At 44.4% G+C, this 18,239-nt stretch overlaps 1 protein-coding gene across 7 annotated transcripts in view; it reads right to left on the reverse strand.

Moving 5' to 3' along the window:
- The window catches only part of prrc2b (proline-rich coiled-coil 2B), a 36,395-nt gene that overhangs the window by 6,526 nt on the left and 11,630 nt on the right, over positions 1-18,239 (reverse strand). For all 7 annotated transcript variants that reach the window (XM_080419948.1, XM_080419946.1, XM_080419947.1 and 4 more), the window contains exons 12-27: positions 17,852-18,212; positions 17,331-17,518; positions 13,041-13,242; positions 11,962-12,166; positions 9,178-11,253; positions 8,354-8,514; positions 7,062-7,162; positions 6,269-6,410; positions 5,129-5,205; positions 4,177-4,473; positions 3,486-3,587; positions 3,011-3,203; positions 2,591-2,688; positions 2,001-2,128; positions 1,250-1,478; positions 158-328 (exon numbers count right to left, since the gene is read on the reverse strand). In XM_080419948.1, the coding sequence (XP_080276074.1) occupies positions 158-328; positions 1,250-1,478; positions 2,001-2,128; positions 2,591-2,688; positions 3,011-3,203; positions 3,486-3,587; positions 4,177-4,473; positions 5,129-5,205; positions 6,269-6,410; positions 7,062-7,162; positions 8,354-8,514; positions 9,178-11,253; positions 11,962-12,166; positions 13,041-13,242; positions 17,331-17,518; positions 17,852-18,212 (4,731 nt within the window). The remainder of the gene's footprint in view (positions 1-157; positions 329-1,249; positions 1,479-2,000; positions 2,129-2,590; positions 2,689-3,010; positions 3,204-3,485; positions 3,588-4,176; positions 4,474-5,128; positions 5,206-6,268; positions 6,411-7,061; positions 7,163-8,353; positions 8,515-9,177; positions 11,254-11,961; positions 12,167-13,040; positions 13,243-17,330; positions 17,519-17,851; positions 18,213-18,239) is intronic.

Below are 18,239 nucleotides of genomic sequence, written 5' to 3' on the forward strand. Positions count from 1 at the left end.
ACATAGTGCGGCTTTAAGTGTGCCTATGGGTTTTATAAATATTGAACAAGGAACGGTTCTGCTGGACATACAAAGTTTCCGGCTGACGGTGCGGCATTTGCTCGTTATGCTGCAAACCCATAATGTTGCTGTTGCCGTGTGACCCAGTGGATCTCACCTCTCGGCCGCCGGGCATGACTTGGGGCTGCGAGCCGGGCGGCAGCATGCGGCGCGGGGGGGCTCCCACTGACAGGTTCTGTCCCTGCTGCAGCTGGATGGACTGGGGCAGGATGAGGTGCTGCTGCGCCGAGCCGTACCGCAGCTGAGAGCCAGGCAGGGGCATGGTCACCTGGAGGGGAGGGGAGGGAGGGAGGGGGATTCAGGGTGAAAACAGTGATATAGCGACTGCTGCGACAAAGACTGGAGGCACAGCCGTTATTTGACTTTTCTAACTACGTCGGTATCGGCAGTTCATTTGACCAAAAAAAGTTATTTGTGTTCGTCAAAACATTCATTTGTTTGCGTAGAAGTTAAATGTTCTCAAGTAGAAACTTTAATCAGAGTTCTTCAAATGTTACACTTTTTATAAGAAAATGAATCGGTTAGAACATTGGTAATCTGCGGTGTCTAGGATTCTCCAAAATCTGGATCCGTCATCAAATAGGCGTGTATCGTCATTGTCAGGCAGAAATCTCCATTTCAACTTTTGTGTGTTTTTTCAGTAAATGAATGCCCTACTTCATCATACAAATGTTGCGTAAAAAGTAGCAAAAATAGCCAATCTACAAGGCTCACAAGCTACAAACTTGTTGTGAGCTTGTAGGTTGGCTCTTTTAGCTATTTTTGAATGTTTTTCTTAAGTGTAAGTGGTTTAGTCTGTGAGTTCTATTAATATTTAACCAATTATTTGTATTAACAATTATTTTTAAGTAACACATTTGGACCTACAAAGTTTCCGTCCGACAGCCATGATATCGTCTCTGTCGGGTGTAATCGTCTCATGTCCAAAACTGTTACTTTTTCAGGAGTCAAATAAAAAAATATCAAAAATAGCAGATCTACAAGCTTCGCTTCCTGCCGCGTTTTGAGCTTGCAGATCTGCTATTTTTGATACTTTTGTGTGACACAGCAGTATGATCAGATAGGGCATTAATTTACGGGGGGGGGGAAAAAAACCCACAAAGTTAAAACATGGAGATAAGAGGTGTCTGCCCCGACAGCCAAACGAACGATATGCTGCTGGATCTACTGTATATATATATATATATACCTGTATGAGCTGGGAGTCCATGAGCTGGGAGGAGCTCATGCCGGGGCCCTGGTTCATCTGGCCGTCGTAGACCATCTGCTGGCTGCCGTTCATAGGCTGGTAGTGGGAGCCGGACTGGGACTTCACCATGTCGGAGGGCTGCATGCCCGGGAAGGGCGAGTAGGGCCCTTTGAGGGGCGCTCCTCCCGACATCACCATGGGGTTCGGCTGATGCATGTAAACCTGGGACCTGTGGGGGGAAAAACCAAGAGGAATTATTATAAGCATTAAACTACATTTTACTACATGGTGATTTGATCCATTTAGACCTGAGGCTCACTCGAAAAAACACCTTCTAAATCCTACCTAAGTTTTCTGAATTATGTTGCTATGTATAATTTTTTTTGCAGAAGTAGCAGATCTACAAGCTCAAAACGCGTCGCTTTGCGCCGCGTTTCAAACTTGCGGATCTGCTACTTTTGATGCTTTTGTGTGACGCTGTAGTATGGATCAAGTAGGGTGTTAATTTATGAAAAAACACAAAATGTTAGAATATGGAGATTCTGCCCGGCAACAATGATAAATAGCAACAACTAAAAATGACACAGAGGCGTTCCCAGCTTGAACGGTACAACAACGTATAGGTGTTAACAGGTCTAAATGGGTGAAAAGAGCAGAGTTGTAGCAGACGTGCAATTTTCTGGGAGTTTGTTCCAGATGTGTGGTGCATAAAAAAACGAACGTGCTGCTGATGGTGGTGGTGGTACCGTACCTGAAAGGGGGCATGGAATTGAACATTTCCTGGGACTGGGAGACGGGCAGGCCTCCCCTCAGCCCCAGCTGAGCCTGGGCCTGCAGGGACGTGTGCAAGGAGATGGGGATCTGCTGGGCCGCCGCCGCCTGGAGGAGGAGGAGGAGGAGGACACGCATGGAAATGTTAAACCCATTAAGGCCCGAGGTTCCGATTCTACAAAATGTCTTCTAAAATCCCGACAGTTTTCTGAAAGACTTATGTTACTATATCAGTGGTGCTCAAAACTTTTTCATGTCAACCGACCCCCATCTAAAAATATTTCGTTCCAGGGAACCCCCAGAAGCAAATATTTGAGTTAAAATGTTTTGCTTAAAAAATATATATATTTAAAGATAAAAAAATTATAATAATTAAAAAATTGCAGATATACAAGCTTATAGCGCGGCACTACGCTATGAGCTTGTATATCTGCAAATTTCACTATTCGCCTTACAAAGAAGTACAGGGCTTACGGGGTGTTACAGAAAGAAGAAAAATGCCCCCCAAAAATCATCAAAAGCAGATCAAATATTTATTTCTTGAAATATGGCTTTTAGTTGGTCTGGTACCTGCTGGTAGCTCTGCTGCTGGGACATGGATGGTGGTACGAGGCGCGGCTGGCTGGGAAACACGTGACCGTCCAGGTACAGAGGAGGAATGTGGTTCCCTGCAAGGACAAAACAACAGCTCAGCTCAGTGGGAAGCCACTACTGGGTCCAACAAGAACAAACACTTCATTCATGCAAGCGTGTCACACAGAAGTAGTGAAAATAGCAGATCTACAAGCTCCTTCACCATCTTAAAATGTTATATATTTTAACTGTGTGTTTTTTCGTAAATTAGTGCCCTCGTTAATCACACTACAGTCACACAAAAGCATAAAAAAATTGAATCCTGAGAAGTATCGGTTTTGGACCCGTTTTCAATCCGACAGCGACGATATATATATACGGTATTGAAGGAGGGGAAAAAAAGGAGGGAAGGCTTACCCTGCATAGACATGGAGGGAGCCACGGAGGCCACAGGCATAGGGGGCATGGAGACGCCTCCAAAGGAGCTGTAGCTGACGCCGCTGGTGGAGCCCACGCTGCAGGGAGGCTGGTTGCCGGACGCTCCCGCACCGGGGGAGCCCTGCTCGGGGAGAGACTGGGAGTTCTCCCAGGCCTTACGCGCCGATTCCATCTGCACAGAGAGAGAGAGGACACACACCAGCCCCGATCTGTTACTATATGACCAAAATACTAAGGGACAGAGGTTGACCGAGCTGAGTGTGCTCTACTGTCAATAGATAAACCCTTTAAGACCGGGAACGCATAATAGTGAGTCCTTTTAAGTTTTATTTATACTTTGGGCTATTCAAAAATAGCAGATATACATGCTCGTAGCTCGGCACGGAGTGCGCGGCACTTGAACAGCCTGACGTTTTAAAATAATAATAATGACTCATAATCATTATATGCATACCTTGAGGGTGAGGTCAGCGCTGGGGAAGGAGATGGGGTTGAGGTTGATGCCAGGCTGCAGGTGGTTGGAGCGCAGCATTGGGATGCTCTGGTTGAGAGTGGGCTGTTGATACATGAACACAAGTTGAGATCCATGAGAACGTCCACACGCGACGCAAACATTGACCACGTATACTGGATGGCAGTGATTCTCAACTGTAAGATTTATCACACCGATAAATAGGAGCTGAAAGTATACTACGTTAGTTCCATTGAGATTTCTAAATGGGCCCTGATCCAGGAAAGGTTGAGAACCACTGCTCAAAAAGCTGGCCAAATTAAGTCTAATAGAAAATGTACTTGATAAGATAGTTGGTATATTAACCACTTAAAACCCTCCACACTTGACTAACAGAGACTGGGATGCGAGGGTTTCAAGTGGTTCCATTTATACACAATTTCGTCTGTCGGGTCCAAAACTGTAACTTTTCAGGATTAAAAAATCAAAAGCATCAAAAGTAGCAGATCGACAAGCTCGAAACGCGTCGCTTCGCACCACGCTTCAAGCTTGCCGATCTGCTATTTTTTATGCTTTTTGTGTGATGCTGTAATATGATCAAGTAGGGCATTAATTTCCGGGAAAATTTAGAGATAAGAGGTTTCTGCCCGACAGCGACGATTCACAACGTTCTCCCTCTCCGACGACGACTCACGTTTGTAGCCAGCGCGTCCTGCAGCTGCTTGGCCACAGGATTGGACACGGGCACCGGGGCCGAACCCGGTGGCAGGCTGAAATCGGAGTCCTTGGCGCTGACTCCAAACTCGATGGGAGGCACGGCCAGCCCCGTGTCCACGTGCAGGTCCACCACGCCGTTGACCGGCGCGATGGGCCCGCCCTCCAGGCGGTCCACTCCCTCCGAGCCCTTGCGGTGCTTCAGGGAGCGCTCGTTGCCGATGGGCCCCGGTTTGTTGTGCTGTTCCTTGTTCTGCTCTGGACCGGCGTCAGAGTCCTGCAGGGAGCGCAAAGCGGTTAATGGAACTAATAATCCATTGAATCACTTTTTTGATAACCTCTTATCTCCATATTTTAACTTTTTGTGTTTTTTTTTGTAAATTAACACCCTACTTGATCATACTACAGTCACACAAAATCTAAAGTAGCAGATCGACAAGCTCGAATCTGCTACTTTTGCTAGTTTTGAATTTGAATCCTGAAAAGTACGTAACAGTTTTGGACATCATCAGGTTTCAACCCGACAGAGACGATTATAATAAAATAACAGTTTATTCATCAAGCCTGATTTTGGGCATGTCATTAGAGGAGGAAAACATTTATAAATGTAAAAACTCCTTACAAAAATATCCTCACAACTTCGTAGCGATGCGTAACGTAAGCTTAGACTTTTTTTTTAACTATTCATGCCTTTTGTGTGCGACAAAGCATAAAATACGGCTTAAGTTGTTAATCAATTTGCTGACATGAAAAAAAAAACTCATCTACAACACAAACGTCTACAGTTGGTAAGGCTCTAGAGATTGTAATGTATATCTCCATCGTTTTAAAGTTCCATAAATGCTAAGGTCAGATTTGAGGGCACATAAAAAAAAGGTTTACCACACAGATACAAAATAATAGTATAAGCATGCAGATATGCATGACTGTACCTCAGAGTTGGGCTCACTGCCAGTGTATGACACTTGTTTAGTCCACGAGTCTCCTCCTGAAGACTGAACTGACAGAGCTGGGGAGGAAAATGGAGGAACAAGTTTAATACAATTCACAGCTCAGAATGTTGCAATGAGGCTGCCTTGTCTGTCAGTTTGTCCACCACCAGAGGGCACTGAAAGTGCCAAAAACAAACTTGGGCTGAAACTAATTATTGCTCATCTCAAATAAGGAACCTCACACTACAAGTTTAAATGTTCTTCTTAAGATTTCTTTTCGGCATTGTATGGTTTATTTCAGATAGGTTGGTGGAGATCAGTGGTCCTCAAAGTGGGGTCCCGTCAGGGGGGTTCCAGGGGGTCCCCAGCTAAATTTGTTGGCTATTCAAAAATAGCAGACATACAAGCTCACAGTGCGTCACTTTGTGCCGCACTGAGAGCTTGTACATCTGCTATTTTTGTGTGAGAACCACTGGTATAATTAAATGAATGACATGAAAACATTTGAGAAGCACTGGTTTAGAGAGACAGGAAACCGAGGGCAGAGAGGAGAGACATGCGAGACAAGACTGATGTCTATTCGGACCCCGGTCCTCGTTGCTCACAAGGAACATAATGTGGTCCTTGTGAGCACCATCTAAATCTAAATCTAGCCACTCTGTCTGAGCCACCAGATACCCCACAATTTGTCTTTGCAGTGTTAAAGTTACTCCTGGGGAATACTAAATAAAGTGTTATCTTGTGACATTTTACTTGACGATTAATTGTCACACAAATGATTGCGATTAACGATTTAATGTTTTTGGTTGTGTTTGGTAGTGTTTTTGGCATTGAACAGTGGAACTTAATAAATTAAGATTACATTTCTGTTTGGCGTTTAGGCTTCGTAACCCCAAATTTCACAGGGCAGATATGACAAATAACTTAAAAAATGACATTTCATAACTTTATACTTAAAAAAAATATTGAATAGCAAAAATGACGTCTATTTCCGCTATTTGACGGCTATTTCTTCCATTTTGTGAAAATATCATTTCAACGTGGAAACGGTTAGGCCGATTATGCACAAATAATTGCGATTATCTCAGAGAAATAATTGCGATTAGGCGATTGTATGTAACAACTTGTGCCAGGCCGAACCTGAGCTGTTGGTCTCCCAGATCTCAGTGCCGAGGTTATTGGAGGAGAGACCGTCCTCTGGTTGATCCATACTCATGCTGCCCTGTTTCTTGGCAAACCGTGGTGGCATCTTGGAGGTGATGGTCCTGCTCTTCACTGGCACCTAATATATAGGCAACGACAACATTAAAAGCATGCAACATCATATCGTTGCTGTCGGGCAGAAACGACCTCTTATCTCCGTATTTTAACTTGTGTTTTTTCATAAATTAACGCCCTACTTGATCGTACTACAGCGTCACACAAAAGTATCAAAAGTAGCAGATCTGCAAGCTCGAAACGCGGCGACGCGTTTTGAACTGGTGTATCTGCTAGTCTAGCTATTCTTGGAATTTGAATCCTGAAAAGTAACAGTTTTGGACATATGAGGTTTCCACCTGACAGAGACGATACTGAACCACATTATCCATCCTCGCTAGATACATTTAACTTTAAACTGAATGTCAGGCGCAGACACTCGAGACAAAAAATCGTGTTCAGAGTAGTAAAAACATTGATATGGAATGGTTATTGTGAAAAAATATACCACATACTTTTGTTTTAAAAAGTTACACACTTAACCATTTGAAACTTAGTATGATTTGAGTTGACTGGATTCCAAAGGGCTTTATGCTAGGCCTCCTCCTTTTCGCTCTACATTCAAAAACGTTGCCGAAAATAGCCGATCTACAAGTTAGCCATAGAACAGGGATGCTAGGTTTCAAGTGGTTAAATAAGTAAATTGAGGAGTTAAATATCCAAAAGTTTAGCTTACGCTGGCTCCCTGTTCCTTCCTCCTCCTCTCCTCGTCTTGTGGTCGTCTCTGCTTCTTGGACAGACTGTCTGTGAAGCCATCTGGATCCACGTCCCCCTCAACTGCACAAACACAAACAGAGTCAGTTAATGGAAAAGAACTAAATGCCACTAACGGCAAAATTACTTTTTTCGCTCGGTAGAAAAATGAGGTGATAGAAATGTAATAAAGACAAGCATTGATCATTAAGTTTATGTGCAATGAAGCAGGGTTCTTCTCAGACACCAACAAAACTAACTGCAATGCATTCGTAACGGATACAATTTCTGAAGCCAAAAAGGGGGGAATTTGTTACAAATACACTATATTATGGTCTTGAAATAAAAGGCAACTAATGTGATGACTGTATAAACTAGTACAAAAATAAAGGGTAACGCAACAGATGCCCTAACTACCTAACTTTTATAAACATTCCTGTTAGAACTGCTTAACACTAAGTAAATTGTGGGCGGCCCTAGCTGAATGGATAGAGGCGGCGTCTGGGAAACAGAAGGTGGAGGAATGAGCAAGACACTTGATGATGATGAGTGCTCATCGTGGCCATCTGAGTAGCCATCAGCTGGCTGACGCTGATCTTCCCCTCACACAGGATTAACAAAGGTCTCCCTTAAGCTGTTCAAATGGTTGTACATTATTTGGACATTTTCTAAACTGAAACCGAGCTTAGTATGAACACCGCCAGATGCTTTTAATACAAGCTGGAAACAATATAAAAGGTTTCTGTTTACAACAGCAAAATCTGAGTTCATCTTTTTTATCCGTTTGGTTGTGCCATTGTTCATTTCCATGTAAAAGGTTTATATTCGACATGCATGAGTTTAACTTTTGAACTAGCCGATAAATCAAAACAACCCTAATAGTTATTCAACTGGGAATGTAAAACAACTGGCATTAACCCATTAAGACCTGTGGCCGATTCTAAAAATGTCCTCTAAATCCTAACAGTTTTCTGAAAAACCTATGTTGCCATTTTTCGTTGCTGTCGGGCAGAAACCGCTCATCTCCATAATTCTACTCGTCACACAAAGGGCATCAAACGCAGCAGATCCACAAGCTCGAAACGCGGCGCAAAGTGACGCGCTTTGAGCTTGTAGATCTGCTATTTTCTTATTTGAATCCTGAAAAGTAAAATGTTTGGACATATGAGGATTCCACCCGACAGAGACGATATATAGCTACAATCTAAAATGATAACCCATTAAAACCGTTAAAGGGTACCAACTTATTGAACACAATTCAAGTTGCTGGCTTACTTGGGTAGCTGTTGAGATCGTACTGGGACAGTGGTTCAGCCATGTCAGACTTGATGGAGACTGGCTTTAGGTCCTTGTCCAGCTTCTTTCCAGAGGGTTCACTGGGCTCTCGCTCCTCAGGCTGCTCTACGCTGTACACACAACCCGACTCATCTGGGGACCTGTTGGAGATGGGAAGCAAAACAATTAAAAACTGTTTCAACAAATATCTTTTAATCATCTGTCGAAATTCAGGATGTTATAGGTCTTGGTCTACATTTAAAACCGGCATGTACGGTAGACAAGCCTCGATTCTGGTCACATACAGTACGGAAATCACAAAGGCATGTGTTCTGGAAACCCTAGGTTAGCGACTATGTCCTCATTTACAGCGATGCTGCGCATCGCAAATAGCAGATCTCACAACGTACCGCACTGCAACGTTTTGTGCATGTGCACCACATGGCACTTCTAAAATAGCAGATGCGAGCTTATATATCTGCTATTTTTGAATAGCCAACGACGCTAAAATCAAAAAGTGACACATTTAACTGGTGACATGTTGATATAGATTGGACATGCAGTTAAATTCTAAAAATAAATGTCTCCAGTCCACATCAAGAGGAATCTGCAACGGTGTGTTTGCCGACTAGTGCAAGGATTGATGATGAATTACATGCTGGTTTAGACATCAGCCAATGCTATCACAGAACTGTTTCAGTTTTTCAGAACTGAAAAAAATACATTTATTTGATCAAGTTTCCGTCTAACAACGACTCATGGAGCAGGTTTAAAACAGCCTACAGGTATAAAAAAAAAGAAAAAGGGACCCGCATTCAACCAACCTTCTGCAAGGAGCTCCACCATTCTGCCAGCTGTCACTCCTGTTATCAGCCCGCGTCATCTTGCTCCCCTCCAGGAGGGTGGGCTCTCCCTTCCTGTTCTGCCGCTCCACCAGGGGGCGCTGGCTGGAAAAGCTCCTTTTGGAAAGCTCCCTCTTCTCCCCGGAGTTTGGCTCACCGTGTCCTCCAGAGTCCGAGGGGATGTCACCGTGTCCCTGCTGCTGGCCACCTCCTCCGCCTCGCTTCTCCCGCCAGTCTCCAAAGTCGCTGTTTTCCGAGCCGGTGTCCCAGTCCTCAGCCTGGCCGTGTTGGCCGGAGCGCCCGCCAGCGTACTGACCGCTTGGCCAGTTCTCCTCGCCGCTGGCTTTGGCGCGTCCGGGCCAGGGATTGGTGAAGTCGCCTCCGTTTATGTACTCGTCGCTGGTCCAATGGCCTGGTTGACCGGGTTGACCGGGTTCGGGTTCCTGCCGAAGGCGGCGGAAGCGGGGAGGCTTGTCTTGGCGGGGTGGCCGCCGCCTCCTCAGGGCCTGCGTGTCAGGGTTAACGTTTTCCAAGTAGTATTCTCCAGTGCCTGTGCCTTCTGTGCCGTTTTCAATGAAGGGGGTGTTGAACTTAGGGGTATATTGTAAGGGCTCGCGTTCGGCGGGGGGCGCTCTACGGGAATAAGAGGTCTCCACTCCGGGACCGTAACCATTCTCTTGTAACGGAGCGCCTCCACTACTGCTGAACTGGGTCCCTCTGCCCCTCCAAGTGGAGATGTCCCTTGGGCCCCCGAAGCCTCTATTGTAGCCCCCGGTGCCGGTGGTGTTCAGTCTGGGAGGCAATGTGCGTCCTCCAAAGCCCCGTTGGGCCTTGGCCTTGTCTCTGGCATCAATGGCTGCCTGGTCTTCTGTGTAGACCTTGTTGGACCTCCAAGACGCGTCTCTGTCTGCCTTCCGGACCTCTCCAGCCTCGGTGTAACCCTCTCCGTTTTCGGAGCCTTTCTGGCGGCGCCTCTTCGGCAGCTCCTCGTACTCCGAGGTCTCGCTCATGGTTTCACTGACATTCCTCCTCCGTGGTTTCCCCCTCTGGAGATCCTCCACCTTGACAAATTCCCTGATTGGCCCTCGGCCTCTCCCCGCCCTTTGGCCCCCGGCACTGCTGCTGCTGCTGTTGTTGTTGTTATAGCCCCCGCGGAGGTTGTCTCCGGCTCTGCCACCTCGACCTCCTCCTCTGGAGCTGAACTCTCGGAAGCCGCCCCTGGAACGCCCTCCTCTGCCCGCTCCCCTGGCCCCGGCAAAGGCCTGCTCCTCGTCGATGAAGATCCAGTTGTTGCGACGGGGCGCCTGGGTCTCCCGGCCCTCCTGGCTGTGACTAGATGACTGGCTCTTGCTGCTGTCCCAGCCGCTGTCTTTGTGGGAGTCTTCGCTCTGCGTGCTGACGGGTCTCTCTGGTTTGGCTGCAGCCGGCGTCGGAGGCTGGAGTTGCTTCTCTTCAGGCTGCTTCTCGACGACGACGGCAGGCGAGGCCGACCGCCTGTTGCCAATCGGTTGGTTATCTTTCTTCAAGTCATACACGTTGGTAAGGACTTCCTTCTCCAGGCGGTAAGGAACTGGCTTCTCCTCTGGCTCAGGTTTGGGTTTCTCATTCTCCTTGTCCTCCACTTTGAGCGCTTTGAGCACTGGCTTTTTAATGGGCCCAGTCCTGCGGATCAGTGTGCGCCCGCCAGTCTCAGACGGCTGACTGACACTGCTGCTGGAACTAGAGACGGGTTCGGACCACTGGCCTTGGACTCCACCGAGTCCTCCGTCTTTTTTCTGGCTTCCATCCCTTCTCCAATTGTCTGTGGAGCCATCGAAGGCCTCGCTGCGAGGCTCAGGCCCGTCTTTCGGGTGCTTGTCTCTGGGGTCCTGCTTGGGGTAGTCGCCTTCGGTATGCTGCTGGGAGTGGCTCTGAACAGTTGTGAGCAGGCCTTGTTCGTGGTGGTGGTCCCTGTCAGGGCCGCGATTCTGCTGGTAGCCCTGCTCATCTGAGGGGTGGTCCAGGCACTCAGTGGCCCTCTCTTCATAAGTCTCCCGCTGGGAGCAGGCCAGGTCACCTCTGGGGAGAGAAAATGGTGAAAATGGAGATTAAACGGGTGCTGTAAGTGACTATTATAACGTTTTTTTGTTTAAAAGTTTAAGCTCTAAATTCTGATAGTACACATTGCTATAAATTGTTCACCAACAGGGGTCTCCCCGTCTCCAGCTCTTTAATAAACAGAAAATACATTTTCAGGTAGGTCACCAAATTCAACCAATCTGGGGGAAAAAAACATTTACCAACTTCAAATTAATATTATTCCAATTCCAAAATCAGCTAATTTCTTTGTTTCATGACTTCCAGTTTCACATGATTATTATACTCTATTCTGTATGAGTTCTCTTATATCTCCTGATTGGATGAAATTGGTATCCTGATCTGAAAATGTATTTTCTGTTTACTAAAGATCTGGAGAGACCACTGTTACTGAACAAACACTGTATAACCATGATTACTATGGGAATATAGAGCTATTTAACACTTATTTAAAAAATATTAACCACTTTAACTCCAGCATCCCTATTCTGGGAAAGACTTCCACCGAAAATAGCAGATCTGCAAGACGCGTTGAGAGCTCGTAGTTCTTTTTGAAAAATCTTGAAAATGTTTGAAATGTTGTATCATTCTGCGTGTCAAAATTATGTTTTATTTCTGGCAGTCAAAGAGTTAATGGGTTTAAGTGGTTAAAAATTCTTTCACAGCATTTTGTTTATGATGGTCAACTACCTGTCTTCTGGCTGGCCGCTGTCTGAGCTCTCGTGCTGTCTCTGGTAGGGCGGGGTGAAACTGCGTAGGGGGTAACCATCCTGGTTCCAAACAGGGTACGGCTCAGTGGAAGGGGCCCTTCTCTCCTGATGGAGGCCAGGGTGGCAGCCTTCATCAGAGCCAGGGCTGTTAAGGTGGTCCTGGTGCATTACAGGTTTCATCATTCCTGTGCAAAACACAAAAGTCCAGATTTATTTCTTTTCTTTGAGCAAAATTAACAAAACTGATGATGACACGGTTCATCATCTTCTAATATCCAAGTGCAAACTTCTTTGTAAATACTGAGGACACACATGGGATACAGGACACTTGGAATTACACTTTAAGGGTGCGGTCACACCGAACTGTAATTCTACCTATGCGGGTGGATTCTGCCAATGCTTTTCAATGGGAACGGAGCGTTTTGTTACCATTCGCGGATTTCTGCAAAAAAAACGCTGTTCCCATTGAAAAGCATTGGCAGAATCCACCCGCATAAGTAGAATTAAAGTTTGTTGTGGCCGCGTTGTTTTGGAGTTTATATAAACTGATTGTTCATAAATGTTTTGCCAATTTTAAAAACTTTTTCCAACTTTTCAACGCGATACAAGCGAAAGTTCTCCTTGTATTCAAGCCATCACGGGGTGAGTAAATGATAGAGAAACCTTTTCTGGATTTTGAAAATCTCAAAAGCAAAAAATAAATACATAAATAGTGGGCCACATGCATTTTCAGAGCATGTTTATTTAAATGATCAATCAATCGATTTGGGGGGCCCACTCGCAATATCCTCACAGTGGGACCACTGCCCATTAAACTGGGAAAGCATCTGTGTCACTTTTTGATTTTAGCGTTGGCTATTCAAAAATAGCAGATATATAAGCTTGCATCTGCTATTTTAGAAAAATCTTGAGTGTTTGAAAAGTTTTGAATAATTTTGATTTTTTTTAACACAAATCTTCCCTGGCACAAACATTTTCAGATGGGGGGTCCACGGCCAATTACACATCAATTTGGGGGTCCTCGACACAAAAAGACCACTGCTTTAAGCCAGGGCTCACCTGATGAGTGCACAGCGTTGGGATAGTAGTCCACAGGAGATCGACCCTGGGCCATGCGCGGATCCATGAAGGGGGGCATCATCATCCAGCGGGGGTCAAACCCAAGCACATGTGGGGGGTAGTAACCCCGCTGGGGATGGCTGGAGCCAGAGGGGGCAGGGTGACTCGGCTGCTGCCAGTGCTGCATCTTATACGCTTGCTCCTGAAGAGGGAACAGAAGGGATAAAACCTCGTTAACCACATGAACCCCCTGCGTCCCTATTCTGGGCATGCCACTAATAGGTGGGGGGGAAAAAGGATGAACATTCTGCCAAAAATTGCAGATCTTCAAGCTTGTTGTGAGCTTGTAGATCTGCCATTTGATGTTCAACACAAGTATATAGGGTTTAACTGGTTAAGTAAACATAGGCAAACAAGTTCATATTACAATAGCAAATAGTGAGCATCGTGTCCCCTGTCAATGATGTAGCAACCCTCCTAGCACTGCAATGTCAACCGACTGATATTTCCACATTTTTCACATATTTTCAGTTTTCACAATATTCTCGGAATCGGAGAGCCGAGCCAGGAGGCTCAAGTCTACCGGGTCAACCTTCTATAACATACTCTCACATACAGTCATGAAATGTGGTGTTGTGACTGCAAGAACAAGATCACGGATACAGGAGGCATCACTGGTTGGTTTGCTAAGGAGGGTGGCTGGCATCTCCCTTTTGGATGGACAGGGTGAGAAGTCCAGTCATCTGTGAGAGACTGCTGCTCCTTTATGTAGAAAGGAACAAGTTGAGGTGGTTCGGGTAGTAAGGACCCTGCCCACTGCCCACCTCCCCAAGGGATTTTCCAGGCACTCCCAGCTAGGAAGACCAGATTATATCTCCAAGCTGTTCTGGGAACGCCTCGGGATCCCCGTTCAGAGCTGGCAGAGAAAGGCAAGTCTGGGGTTCTCTGCTGGAGCTGCTGCCTCCACGACGCGACAAGCGGATGAAGATGGATGGATGAAATTGTATCGTTGCTGTCGGGCAAAAACCTCTCCATATTTTGATTTTTTTCGTAAATTAGTGCCTAACTACAGTGTCACACAACAGCATCAAAAGTAGCAGATCCACAAGCTCGAAACGCGCAGCTAAGCAACGCGTTTTGAGATTTAGATCTGCTACTTTTGCTATTTTTGAATTTGAATCCTGAAAAGTAACAGTTTTGGACATATGAGGTTTCCAACCGGCAGAGACGATATTCTCACAGAAATATATAAAAGGTCATGTTTATTGTCATGACCGTTACACATAAACAGACTAAACTTCCAATATACAAATTAAATCATGGTTTAAGATCTTGAGTAAAAGAAAATATATTAATATACTGTATATAAAGCCAGGATAAAAGGCAATCAGATCCAGTTATAATATTAACCACTTGAACCTCAGTATCCATATTATGGGGGGGAATATTAGCCATAACATAGCAGCTCTACAAGCTCACAACACTCAGCAATGTAGATCGGCTATTTTTGGCAAAGATTTGGTGTAGACTGAGAAAAGCCGTCCAAGTACAGAGCCAACTCAGGTCTACATTACAGAGTTGAAGTGTCTAATCGATTACAAAAAAAATTCCAAAACATTTGTTTTCGCAGTGATTCACTGATATTTAAATAAAAGAAACATTTGCTGGTGAAGATTTACAGAAGTGCAAAGATGTGAGATGAATTTTTGGCTTATTATAAAAACAACAATCATTGTTTAGTCATCATTGACTGCTAGACTTTTCAGTTGCTTGTCACTTCAGCTTCACGCCCAAGTGAGTCCATTATTAAACATATGGGAGATTTATTTTGTGTGAGACTGATCATGAATCATTTCTAGGCCTGATGTATAGGCTTGCGATAGCTACAGATGTGACATTCAATTTAATATATAAACTCTCAACACTCAAACAAAATGTATCATAAATAGGGCTGCAACAGTTAAGACGAATTTAAGAAATTATAATTATTTTCCCCAAAATGATAAAAAGGACGACTTCACCCATTTTCAACCTATCTTCATGTAATTGGTCCTCACTAATGCTCATGCTAAAATTACCATTTTTGTCAACTCAGTCTGTATCAGAGGAGGGCTGTGGATAGTTCAGAAACCCGCCTACCAGTGAGATCATCAATGGGGAATCCAAGCTAATAGAAACTGCAGGCTTTTTATTCCTGAAAGTTAGCATGCTATAATGGAAAACCATAGTTCTCGTCTTGTTAAAAATGTAAAAAGCCTAATAATGCCGTCACTGGGAGGCAGGTTTCTGAAGTGTCCACAGCTCTCCTTAGAAACACAGACCACGTTCATTTTGTCACGAACATTAGTGAGGACCAATTATATGAAGATAGTTTAAAATGGGTGAAGTCACCCTTTAATATAAAAAACTGTGAAGCCATCCTTTAATATAAAAAACAAAAATATGGAGCATGATTGGATTAATTGAAAAGGTTAAGACTATTTGCCAAGAACGTAATCCATAGTTGCAGCTGTACCTTAATTGTATTACCCAATAAAACTAATTGGAATATAACTGAAAGTTCAGTTTGACTGGCATGTGCACTCCCACATCAAGGGAGCCAGTCTGCAGTAGGTGGTCTAGCACTACACTAAAAACATGGATGCCATGTTTGCGCTGTCAGCCCACCACCAGAGTCGGTTTCCCTACTTTGCTTGCAAAGAAGCATTCCTGCATTATTTCATTTATATTTTGACGATGCACCTTATTGACATTGTGCCTTCCCTTTGTTTTCCATGCTTCTTCTTTCTTAACTCTTACCCTACCACTCTTAAAACAGTAAATGTTGGGACCTAGTTCCAAAAAAAAAAAAATCACCCACTTTTAGACCTTGAAAGTTCTGATGTGACAAGATCAAGTTGGACTGGATTGGCAGTAGTGACGTAGATCTATGTTTATACTTAAATTAATTTATGGACAACTATGGCTCGATTAATAAGCTTTATTGCTTAAGCTTAGCTCAGACTAAAAGGAGAAATGGGCCAATTAAGGTTAGATGCTTTTAACCGCTAAACCCTATACTTAGTTGACCGGATTCCCATGGGCTCTACTAGGCCACGCCCGTCTCTCTCCTGAGACAAAGAGAAACACCAAGTGTATTGTCATTTTAAAATCCCTATATAGGGGCCCATAACAACCCCCCCCCCCATTTAAAATTCCTACATAGGGGCCCATAACAAACGCCCCTCATAAAACATGTCTTGACTAATGTTTTAAAATATTGTTTAGCTCCATCCATTTGGTTTGCCATCAACCATTATCAGCTATTTCTCAGATTTTGTGTTAATGTAATGAACCAAGCCCATTGCTCCCTTCAACTCTTTCCTTACAGAATGGCCACTTATCCTTTGAGAAATTACATTGTAATTGTTTTATCACTTTTATTGCAATTTATTAAAAAGGTCATTACAACCACATTGTCCAGTTTAGTTCAATCTCCTTGCAATTATTGTAAAAAAAAAAAAAATGAAAAAAAATGATAGCAAACACGCAGTGATGCAAATAACAGAAACAAAAAACAAGAAAAAACCCAACATTCATCCATAGAAAAAAAACGACATTCATCCATATATTTAAATACATTAATATATCTGTATGCATACAAATATATGAAGACATTAGGGCTGCCACAAACAATCGAACCATTAAAAAAAATCGATTTAAATAAAATAATAAAAAGATTTAAAATATATGTTTTCACAATCACCGTTTAGTCAACATCATTGGCTTCTGAAGAAACAATTCCATTTTTCAGTTGCTCATCACTTCAGCTTTGCATGCAAGGTTTTTTTAGACATGATTTCGCAACAAAAATTCTCCATGCATTCACAGCTATACGGGGTGAGTGATTTTTTAGAAAAAAAGCAATTCCTTTGAATACAGTAGCATACATGGACCTTTAAGTCCAATAGGGCTGCAACAGTTAAATCGGACAAATCAATGTGAACCATTATAGAAAATCACTTGAAAGTCTTTCACAATTTATATAAAATGAATTAAAAAAATGTGCTTCTTGATTATTCAATTCATCGAACAAGTAATCGATAGAATAATAAAGAAAGTAATAGACAGTTGCAGCCCTAAAAGACACATGCATACAGGTATACGTGCATCCACCTATATAGATTATCCGTCTCCAAGTCAACAATTAAAAAAGAAGAAACATTTAAGGTGGGTGTGTGCAGGGGGTGTAGGCATTAGATTGTCAATTAGGACATTGGGGGGTTTGAAGGGGTGTCACCAGGCCCTCACCTGCTGCTGGTGGTGCTGCTGTGGCTGCTTCTGAAAGCGGGGTGGAACGGGCTTAGAAGGCTGATGCCCACTGCTGTCCCCTAAAGGTGAAGTAGGCTCCTGTCCGTCCTCCTCGCTGCTGCGGTAGGCGGAGAAAACGGGCTCTTCCCGGTAGTCTGGGAGGGGCGAGTGTGTGCCCTCATTCGGATCTGGAGCAGGGAAATCATTTGACTGTTTACAGCTGTTCATGTTTCATTTATTTTATTTTCCTCCCCAATAAAGCCAATATAAAATTGATGTATAATCTGTATCCGATTATCTGCATTATTTGGAACCATTATAGAACACTTAAACCATGTTTTTTTTTAAAATAGCCCTTTCTACAAGATCACAAGGTGTTGCGATGAGACACGCTTTGAGCTTGTAGATTTTAGAAAAATGTTTGAGCTGAGCTACACGTTGTGAGCTCAACGTATCGTGACACAAAGTGAGCTTGTAGATCGGCTATTTTTGAAAACAGAATCTATTCTGAGGCTTCTTACCTTTTGAAGTGTACTGCCAGCTCTCCCGTTGGGGTTTACTTTGCTCTCGATTTGGCGACAGTGAAGGGTCTTTGTTCTCTGAATCCGTCAGGCACTCCTCTGTCTTTGATGTCTGCCGCTCAGGCTTCCCAAACTTCTCGTCCAGCTTCTTGAGTTTCTCGGCACAGGCCGCAAGCCTCTCCTCGCGGGCGTGACGCTCCTCCTCCTCGCGGCGCCTGCGGGCCCTTTCCACAGCCTCCGACAGCTCGGCCGACACAAACTTGGCCCTGGAAGGAGCCTGTGCCAGAGACTGGCGCTGGTCCTGGTCGTCCAAGAGCTGGCCTTGGTGGGCCAGGCCGGACCCTGAGCTCTTCTGCTGGGTCTGGAGACAGAACAGAGGTAGGCATGG

The sequence above is a fragment of the Gymnoscopelus braueri genome (genome assembly GCF_963280865.1).
Source record: "Gymnoscopelus braueri genome assembly, chromosome: 22".
Classification (NCBI taxonomy): domain Eukaryota; kingdom Metazoa; phylum Chordata; class Actinopteri; order Myctophiformes; family Myctophidae; genus Gymnoscopelus; species Gymnoscopelus braueri.